At 44.5% G+C, this 10,145-nt stretch overlaps 1 protein-coding gene across 5 annotated transcripts in view; it reads left to right on the forward strand.

Annotated features, from left to right (window-relative positions):
* Nucleotides 1-10,145, forward strand: part of Tnfrsf19 (TNF receptor superfamily member 19) — a 93,596-nt gene that overhangs the window by 14,575 nt on the left and 68,876 nt on the right. For all 5 annotated transcript variants that reach the window (XM_050152221.1, XM_050152222.1, XM_050152219.1 and 2 more), the window contains exons 2-3: nt 3,675-3,767; nt 7,117-7,227. In XM_050152221.1, coding sequence (XP_050008178.1) covers nt 3,690-3,767; nt 7,117-7,227 — 189 coding nt within the window. In that variant the 5' untranslated portion in view covers nt 3,675-3,689. The remainder of the gene's footprint in view (nt 1-3,674; nt 3,768-7,116; nt 7,228-10,145) is intronic.

Raw genomic sequence — 10,145 nt, forward strand, 5'->3', positions numbered from 1 at the left:
TTCTAGCCTCTCCTTGGCTAATTCTTACAACTTGATTCAACCCATTTCTAATAATCTGTATTCACCATGAGGTCGTGGCTTACTGGGAAAGATTCAGCATGTCTGACCTGGTGGCTGGCTCCATGGCGGCTCTCTCTGACTCCGCTTTCTTCCTCCCAGAATTCTGTTCTGTCTACTCCGCCCAACTAATTTTCTGCCCTATCAAAAAGCCAAGGCAGTCTCTTTATTTAACCAATGAAAGTAACACATAGACAGAAGACCCTCCTACACCATTTACCAGATTAAATATGCAGATGGTTCTCAGATGCTACTTCTTCTTTAGGCTAGGATATAACTAACAGCTTCCCCTTCCTAAAGACAGCTGCTGCCTGAGGTTAATTATCCCTGGCCCAGAAATCCAGAATTTGAAATTTGCCAAAATCTGAGCCCTGTGTCCAAGAATGAGTTCCTTTACCTGGAGTTTGTCCTCCTCCAGTCACTTATATTTCGGTCTTGTGTTATCTTGGCATGTATTTTTCACTTATATTGTTTCGTCCTTTACAACTCTGAGGGATAAACTGTCATCTCACGCACGCCTTTAATCTCAGTACTTGGGAGGCAGAGGCAGGAGAATCTTTGAGGTCGGGGATGGCCAGGCTACATAGAGAAGCCCTGTCTCCATAAACAAACAAACCAAACAACAACAGCAAAATATTATCCCTAATTTATTCTTCATGTAGCATAGATCAGGTCCGTACTTTATGTGAGTTACAATTCTGGACTGAAATTGATGTCCTGGCAATCGAGTCTCCAAACCCTGACTGGGGGCAAACACACATGGCTGGTAGGTGATGGGATATGAGCAGGGAGGCCAGGCACACAGTGGAAAGAGGAGATGAGAAACTGTGTTCTCACACGTGGCGGCCGACCCATGCTTGGCTCTGGACCGGCTCACCTCAGTAGGGACTCAAGGCTGCCGATTGGCTAATGTTCCAAGGGTGTCCTTCATATCACTGCAAATTGTTTTCAAAAGCCCGGGCATGGGGTCTGGAGCGATGCTTCAGCAGTTAAAAGCATTTGTTGTTCTTGCAGAGGATCTGAATTCGGGTCCCAGCACCCACATGGTAGCTCTTGTAACTGCTTGTAACTCCAGGATCAGGAGGCACCAGGAACATGCATGGTACATATCCATGAGTACAAAACACTCATATGCATAAAGAATGAATACACACACACACACACATTGCCTTGGCTAAAGAAAGTGTTTGCCAGAGGCAAGGAAGAGAAGTAAGCAATTACGAATGCTGGGAGGTTCAGTACCCAGACTACATTCACAGGGTTCCAGATCTTTGACAGTTAAGCTAGGGCAGATACTGTTTAGGGACTGCTCTACAGGTCTGCCCAGTCTAGCTGATTTAGAGTCCCCTGGGCATTGCTTTCCTAAGCTGCTGCCTCTAAGGCCCCTTTGCCGCGTACACACAGCACAGTTGTTTTTTTTTTTAATTTATTTTCAGCGAGCGCCAGGGGTGTGCATCTCCAGCACCTGTTCTATTCCCGTCCCTGCCAGGCTAGGCCAGTTGGGACACATCTGCACTAGTGCCCATCCACGCAAATGAGCAGGTTGGGTGACTTCATTTGTAAGAGGCTCCGCAGTGCAGCTGGCGAGATGCGGCCAGCCCGGCACTTTGGATTCCCGTACCTACACGTTCTGGCCTAGCTCTGATACCATTAGCCTGCTTGGTGTGACGAGGGGCAGTTTCTCTGTACCTGTTCCATAGACATGGATGCTGGGTGGTTAGGAGGTGTTTTCAGCGTGGGCATTTTGGTAAACTAGAGAATCTTCAGACTTACGGACTATTATACAGAGACAGTAATTTGTATTTCTCGGCCTTGATGAGTTCATGATATCGGGAGGGGGATAGTCACACATAAGTAAAACGAAGAGGAAAGGGGAAGGAACGGGGAAGGATATTAGGTGGAGAGATAGATTCAGGTTGGGCAGAGAAGGGAGTTGGATGAGCGATAACTATCACTAAGGATGTGATACAGCCCTGAAAATCCATATCTCTGTATCTATAGATCAGTACAGCCCTCAGACTCCATGGAGAAGTCTCTTTGTGCAGTAGGTGGCAGTTAACACAGAACTAGTTAAGTCTCTGGTTGAAGTATAGAGAACCCTATGAAGTTTCCAGCATCTCTGGTCGAAGTACAGAGAATAACTGTCTATGGAGTTTCCAGCCACATTTAGGACATCTGTCTCACAGACGTTTCCACAAGGCTCAGAGACCATCAAGGAAGACAGAATAGGAAAGCTACAGGGGACGGAGGTGGGAACTGGAGTGAAAAGTGTCTTCTGGAAATGACGGGACTGCCGTACTAGTGAGCTCACAGCAGCGGGACTAGCCTGTGCAAGACCTGCACAAGGGTCACGCCATTCAACATTCCCACATAGCCCCCACCTCTAACCAAGGAACTATTGCCAGCTGAGGACTCGTCGGGAGGGAGTCGGTCCGCTGTCCAGTGGGTCGCTTCACGGCCATTAGCGCAGGAGCAGCACAAATTAGACACAAGGCATTACTTTTATTTTGAAAAAGACACAAAATTGGGAGAGGTGGAGAGTGGGAGTGGACCTGGGAGGAGTTAGGAGAAGGAGTGGGGTGGAAATCTGATCAAAATGAATTTCATACATGTATGAAAGTCTCAAAGACGTAAAAAAGGTATTTTTTTAAGCACCGTAACATGATGGACTGTGGTTGCTAATACTTGGTAGCAGTTCTCATGTTCCAGAAGCGCTGTGGATCAGTGACTTCTCCCCCTGTGCCTAAGGGCTCCCTATCCTGCTGGGACATTTGCCTTGCAGGAGGCTTATTCCCCACAGGCCATGGGGCTTGTTCTTTTTCACACAGCTGCCTGTGATGCTCCCTGTTGGCAGTGGGACCAGGAACCATGGCCACCGTTGATTGAAGTTTATCCTGAACTGGGCGTGGTTGATACAGACCTCTAATCCCAACTGTTGGGGAGACTGAGGCAACAGGAGATGAATTCAAGACCTGCCAGGGGCAATTTAGCACAGCCATATCTCAAAAATAAATAAAAAACAAAAACCTCATGGTTTGTGGGGAGATCATTTAGGGGGATGGTTGGGGAGATGGTTTATGTCATTTCCCCATCTCTAAAAAATGATATATTGATGGTCTAGAACAGTGGTTGTTAGCCTGTAGGTCTCAGCCCCTTTAAGGGATGAACAACTTTGAACAACCCTTTCATGAGGATTGCCTAAGGCTGTTGAAAAATACAGATATTTACATTATATAGTTCATAACAGCAGTAAAATTACAGTTAGGAGATAGCAATGAAATAATTTTATGGTTGGGGATCACTACAACATGAGGAACTGTATGAAAGGGTCGTGTGGCATTGGGAAGGTTGAGAAGGTCTCTGGCGTAAGCAAATTAGCATGCTAGACACACACTGGTGCGTAGAAATGTTGTTTTGTAACTGTTATTACCCTGTTGGCCCTATTCATGCAGGAAACACATGCATACATAAATAAAATACAGTGGTTCTTTTAAAAAAAAAAGTAATATTCAGTGCCTTGTATTAGGGAAAATGGTGGTCATATCACTGTATAAGAGTGCTCCCTAAGACTCTGGGTGCTAACTGTGTCTCCCTTCTTCTCCTTGTCTTGTCCTCAGGGATAAACACATCTGATGAGAGCCATGGCTTCAAGGGTCCTGCTCGAGCAAGGGAGAGTGCCCCTCGTCACCATGCTTGTCCTAGGCTGTTTGGTAAGTACACTCTTCTTTTTTTCATAGGAACATGGAGAAAGAATTCATATAGTGACCTCAGGATTATGAGTACCGAAATCGCAGCCCTCGAGGGTGAGGCAGGAGGATTGCAAGTTTAAAACCAGCCTGGGCTGTGTAGCAAGATCCTTTCTCAAAACAAACAAAAATAATACTACCAAGATTGTTTTCTATTTATTAAATCATTGTTTTTTAATTTTTTTTTCCAAATTATGCCTGCTCTCTTTTGTATTTAGGCAGTGCTGTTGAGCCAGGAAGTTTGCCACAGGTGTTGAAAGTAATCTCACTTAAATCTAGATAAAGTCCTAAAGCGAGTTGCCAAGTCACTCCTCGTGTTTTATTAGGCTAATGACATTATTTGGGGTTTATAAGCACAGTTCTCTCATAATATACCCTAGAGCAGTGGTCCTCAACCCTCATGCAGAGACTCTTTGCTAGAGTTCCTCGTGTTGTGGGGACTCTCCAACCATAAAATTATTTTTGTTACTACTTCCTAAGCGTAATTTTGCTACTGTTATGAAGGATAATATAAATATCTGATGGGCAGGATATCTAAAATGCAACCCCTGTGAAAGGGTCTTTCAGCCCTCCCCTCCCAAAAGGGTCGTGACCTACAGGTTGAGAACCCCTGGCTTAGAGCTAAGAAGACCATAGATTCTACGCTGATGTCCAGGATCCACACAGTTAGTGAAGAAGTTGGAATAGTTGGTTGTTGTTTTGTGGGATTGAATTCAGGGCCTTGTGCATGCTAGGTACCTAATGTACCACTGAACTACATCTCTAGTCCAGGACAGATGAAATCTATTTGATGTGGTATTTGCATCTATCGTGAGGTCCAAGAGTGTTAAAGACAGAGAATTTTTAGTGGTTTTGAAAGTGTGACCCAAGGCCTTTGGAGGTATCCAGTAGAATCGACATTTATTTAACCTGGGATATAATAAGGACCTACACCTATAGAGAGAGCTATTAACCTTGGAGACAGGACCCAAGGTCTTAGAAGGTGAAGTCAGTGTAAGTCAGCCTGGAGCCTGAGTCTGTGAGGAAGCCATGTAGCCATGAGGAAAACCTCCTTTCTGGCCTTACAGTTGTCCAGTACCTGGCCTGGGACAGAGGTAGAATTTCTTCCTCAAGGAGATTATATTTATCTGGGGCAAAAGGGAAACTTCTGTCCAGAGCTATGGTCTGTTAGACTTCTACCCACAGAGGACTTTCTAGTTCTGAGCCTCCCATGGCTTCTCCTTCCCACTGGCCTGGAGGCGGAGGCTTTGACTGAAAGCATTGGCAGACATGATGAGAGCTTTGGCTTCCGGCACTGTGGTGTGATTGGTCAATATGATCTGTGTGACATGTAGATGTAAGGTTGATGGAAGCTGTCCTCACAGGATCTCTAAAGACTTTTAGCTTTAATTTAGAGCAGCAAAATGGTCATTAACTAAGTTAATGAGGGCATCCCTGCTTAGGGTAAAAGGCAGAGCCAATGGTCTTCTGAGACACCATTAACAAATGTTCATCCTGAGAACTTCTCAGTCAATAAATAATAATTAAAAAAAAAGTTTCCCACCTTCTTACATCTCAGCAGATAATTGTTGTTTTTGTTATTCGTGGATAGGGTCTCCAGTTGCAATGATGACTTTGAATTGCTACACAGCTGAGAATGGCCTTGAACTGGTCTTTCTGCCCGGGTGCTTGGGTTGCCAGCACAGACGGCCACACCCATCTTACCTGGTGCTAGGGATCAAGCTTGGCTCTTTGCGAATGCTAAGCAAACCCTCCACCATTTAAGCTATGTTCTAATTTTAAGATAGCCTTATAAGTGTATTTTTTTTTTTAATTTTTACTTAGTTGTTTTTCAACTTTTGTACAGGTTATTACATGTTGAAGTCACCCTCCTCTCCACCTTTCCTCTTCTGGCCTCCCTCTCTCCCATTTGCCCCTTATTACTTTAAACAAATTCACTTCTATTTTCATTTTTTTTAATATAAACACATGATTTTATGTTACTATGAAAGACAATGTTATGTAGCTCAGGTTGGTCTTGAAGTCTTTAGCCAAGGATGACCTTGAACTTCTGATCCTCCTCCATGCACCTCTCCAATGCTGCCATCACAGGCATTCACGCTACCACATAGGGTTACAGTGCTAGGGACTGAACCCAGGACTTCATTCATGGTAGGCAGGCAGGTTCTCCCTTCTGAGCTATATTCCCAGCCCGATACTAAGTTTCTCAATAGAGCATTGTCCATCAATAAATAAGGGCCAGCGAGATGGCTCAGTGGGTAGGAACATTCACCTTCAAGTCTGATGACTTCCGTTTGATGCCTGGGACCCACATGGTGGAGAGAGAGAATGGACTCCCACAAATTGTCCCCTGGCCTCCATGAGTGCTGTTGCATGAGCACTACACACACAAATAAATATGTAAATAAATTAATAGATGTTAGAAAAAGGCAAATAAGCACATATTTATAGAATGACAGTAACAATGTGAACTTGTTTTTAGTAGATAGATAGATGTTGCTAAATCAATTAAGCGAATGAATTGGGGGAATTACTTATTGCCTTGTTTTTGATCCCGGTGTAGTTTTTCTACGTAAGGTCTGTGCTCTGAGCTAAAGCACACTGTTCAGGGTCATGAAAGGCTGTGAGGATGTGAGTTCGGGTTCACACAGCACTTCTGTCTGGAAGAGTCCAGAGCTGGCCGTTTGTCATCTCTGCCACCTCCCTTGGGAGGTGTGAGCTCATGGTTGTCATATAGGAGTTTTAAAGAGGGTCTCCAAATGAGCGTAGTGCACCTGGAATCCCCATCCAACCAGGTGGCAGCCCTTGGGGAGAGGAGGCATGAGGGTCGGGAGTTTGAGGCCAGCCTGGGCTACATCTTGAGACCCTGGAGTTCCTGTGATGGCCTGAATCCATTTCACTGGTGTATGCATTGTGTATGTTTAGATTCCTTTAAGATCATAAAAGGTTGGTTGGTTGGTTTTAATTCAGAAATTTTCAGGTAGTAAAAGCCCTGGGTTCCCTACAGGGTTACTTCTTCATAAATCATCTTAGAGATAACCAGAAAAATAACAGATGGTAGAGTATTTAAGTCTAGAACAAGGGGTCCCTAGTTATGGGATGAGTGGACATTCTCTGGGCTGGGAAGGATTTGTCATAGGTTGACTTGTCCCGTGGACTCATTCAGAGAGTAGCGGTTCTTCTAAAATCAGAAACCGAAGTGAACCCCACGCTAAGGCAGTTTTTGCTCTCACTGTGTGTCATTCCTTTCTTGCAAGCAGCCTGAGGCATGGAGCTGCAGATTAACATTTTGGGAACCATTTTTCTTTTCCAGCTATGTAAAGCCATGTGTGAAACCGGAGACTGCAGGCAGCAAGAATTCAAGGATCGGTCTGGAAATTGTGTCCTGTGCAAGCAGTGTGGGCCGGGCATGGAGTTGTCCAAGGTACAGACCAAGTACATGCGTGGACTTACGCTTGACAACGCATTCTTTTAAACCAAATTCTTGTCGTTGCTTTAGTTAGACGTTGGGTAACAAGGCAGAATTCTTGGCTCACTTTGCTACTTTTATAAGACATTATAGAATTCCCTGTTAATACTTCTAATTCCTGTATCTTGAAATCAGTAGATTCTAACAAGCAGGATGCGACAATTACCATTGACGTATATAACTTAGGATTTCACTAGTAGACTATTTTAGGGGTTAACTGTAGAGAATCGATATTCTACCTAAATCTTAAAAGTTAAAACACAAAAAAACTAAGGGTGAAATAAGGAAAATAGAAATACTACCATTTTCTGGGCCTCCTTTTTCTTAAAGCGACAGTACCCTTGCTGGTCAGTCAGTCAGTCAGGGTCTCTGTAGGGATGTCTGAGGCAGGTCAGGGTACTGAAGGAAGTCAGCGTTATAATCTCATGACTGTAAACGTCCGTCAGTCCCTAGAGAACTTTTGCATGTGCATTTCAAATCCTATGCATTAAGAAGTCTTCCTCACAGCTGTTCATATTTCACAGTTTCTCCTCCTGGCCTCTTCAAAGATAAACATCCTTTTGCCTTATTCTTCCATCTTTTAAAGATGTCATTGGCTGTGGGGAATTGGTGCAATGTTTTGCTCTCGGTAAAGCATCAAAGCCTTCCGCTAGGAGAGAGACAATGGATTCTTGTGTTTATTGAAAGTGAGTTTGGGAAAGTCCTCTCCCCTACAGAGCACTCTTGGGGAAAACTGAGTCTTATCGTCCATAGATTGTTGATCAATGATCTACAAACAGCAGGAAGCAAAGGGTTATGCATTCCACAAGTTCCACCCTTGCGGGGGCTTTTCTTTCTGGCTGCTGTGTTGAGTAAGTGGTGGCTCTCAGAGTCCTGACCTTATATCTGGGTTGAAATGGCTTCCAGCTCTCTGACAGCGAATTACTACATCTCACTAGGAAGGCTTCGGTCCTGTTTGGCTGTGCCAGTGTTGATTTCAGATATTAGGTTCTGCCTTATTGGGTAGATAGCAGGTCCTCTTGTCCAGGGCCAGCAAACAATGTCAAGTGCCCAGGCCCCCAGGAGGAAGATAGATGAGTCTCCCATCCCCTGAGAGCCTTTGCCTAACACCACGAAAAGATGAGTAAACTTCACGGATTCTACAATGAGTAGACCACTGCTGGACTTTTATTCTCTTATCTTCATCCTCTGACTGTCGAGAATATAAAATAAATGTCTAGAGGATCAGACCAGAAGGCGAAGTTTCAATCACCTGGAAGTTTTTTAAATGAAAGAAAGAAAAAAAACTCATTCCACAGTCTCTGTCTGAACTGACCGGGAGCTTCTCTGCAGCTGAACAAACCCAAGGACCAGTGGGCTCTGAGATCTCTGAGAGAAGTGAGCCCTTGGAGGTCAGGCAGAGACAAAGAGTCGTAATGCACTCCCAGCCTCACAACCTCCCCCTGGGCAGGAAGCCGGAACTATCGTTGGCAACTTGCCAAGGCCTTGGGATGGAGACTAAGAGAAGGTAGAGCTCTGGAGCCCAGAGCAGTGTGGGCTCAGTCCGTTTCACCTCCAGGGGATCCAGGAGATGCTCATAATAGGGATTAAAGCGAATTCCTCTCTTTCAACAAGGTGCGGGGGTGCCTTCTGAAAGAGGCCAGAGCAAAGCACTCTTGAGAAGACCCACCCTTTGGGGAAGCTGGAGGGATCTCACCATAGCCTAAGTGACAGGGGAGATGGAAAGACCAGTGCCTACTCACTCTGGTTATCCTGTCTCAGAAGCAATGGGAGAGAGGGTGGGGAGGGGTGAGGGTGAGGATGGGGGAATAGAAGGAGGGGGGAGGGAGAGAAATGGATGAAAACAGGAAATCAAAAGGAAAAATTAACAAAAAATTGATTCTTCAGAAAGATTAAAAAAAAAAGATAATCCTCTAACCAGGCTAAGTGAGGATCTAGGAAATAGAACACATACTACAAACATCACAGGTAAAGGAGAGTGTCACTGCAGATCATGGTCATGACAGATTTGACATCTGGAATCTCACAGATAAAATTACCAAGTGCATGAAAACCACAATCTACCAACACATGTGCAAGAAAATGGTCTCCGAAGACCTTTACCCCCTGCGGAGATCCACTCTGTCATGGTTACACTAAGCCAGACCGAGCTCACCAGTTAAGGGTGCCCAGTCTCTCCTATAACACAGAAGCAGAGAGCGCAAACTCTTGCAGTGAGTGTTAGGCTAAGAGCATCTACTATCAAAATCAGAGAAGACAATAGCTCTCATGAACACGGACATGAAAATCTTTAATTTTCATGAGCTCAACAAGTTCATGCCAAGAACATTCCACTTTGTCCTCATGATCTCTCACCAGGCGGGGTCGTATCATGACTTGTGTGGGGTTTGTTCCTGCCATGCAAGGCTGACTTAGCATTTGAAATCCAGTGGGTGTAATCCATCACAACAACACACCAAGGGAGAAGAATCATGTGTCATATCAGTGGTCATTTGAAAACCATTCATAATGAAAACTCCCAGTAAAGCAGGCATGGAGGGGGAATTTACTTAACCTGGTAAAGAATACCCTACTGGAACAACTATACTTAATATTTATCCAGAGAGTTAAAGGAACTCATGTCTACATAAAACCTGCACAGGGCAGACTACAGAAGCAACTTTACTCAGGATCACAAAACCTGCAAGCAATGCAGTTATCCTGTGGTAGGTGAATGAGAGACCAGACCATCCGGGCAATGAAATATTATTCTGACAAAAACTGATATCAAGGATGGTCAATGAAATATTTTTTTTTTATTTTTTTTTCTTTCTTTATTTATTTATTAAATATTTCAGTCTCTTCCCCACCTCCGCCTCCCCTTTCTCCCCGCC

This window comes from Alexandromys fortis, unplaced genomic scaffold (genome assembly GCF_014885135.2).
Source record: "Alexandromys fortis isolate MF-2015 unplaced genomic scaffold, M_Fortis_MF-2015_v1.1 scaffold_75, whole genome shotgun sequence".
Taxonomy (NCBI): domain Eukaryota; kingdom Metazoa; phylum Chordata; class Mammalia; order Rodentia; family Cricetidae; genus Alexandromys; species Alexandromys fortis.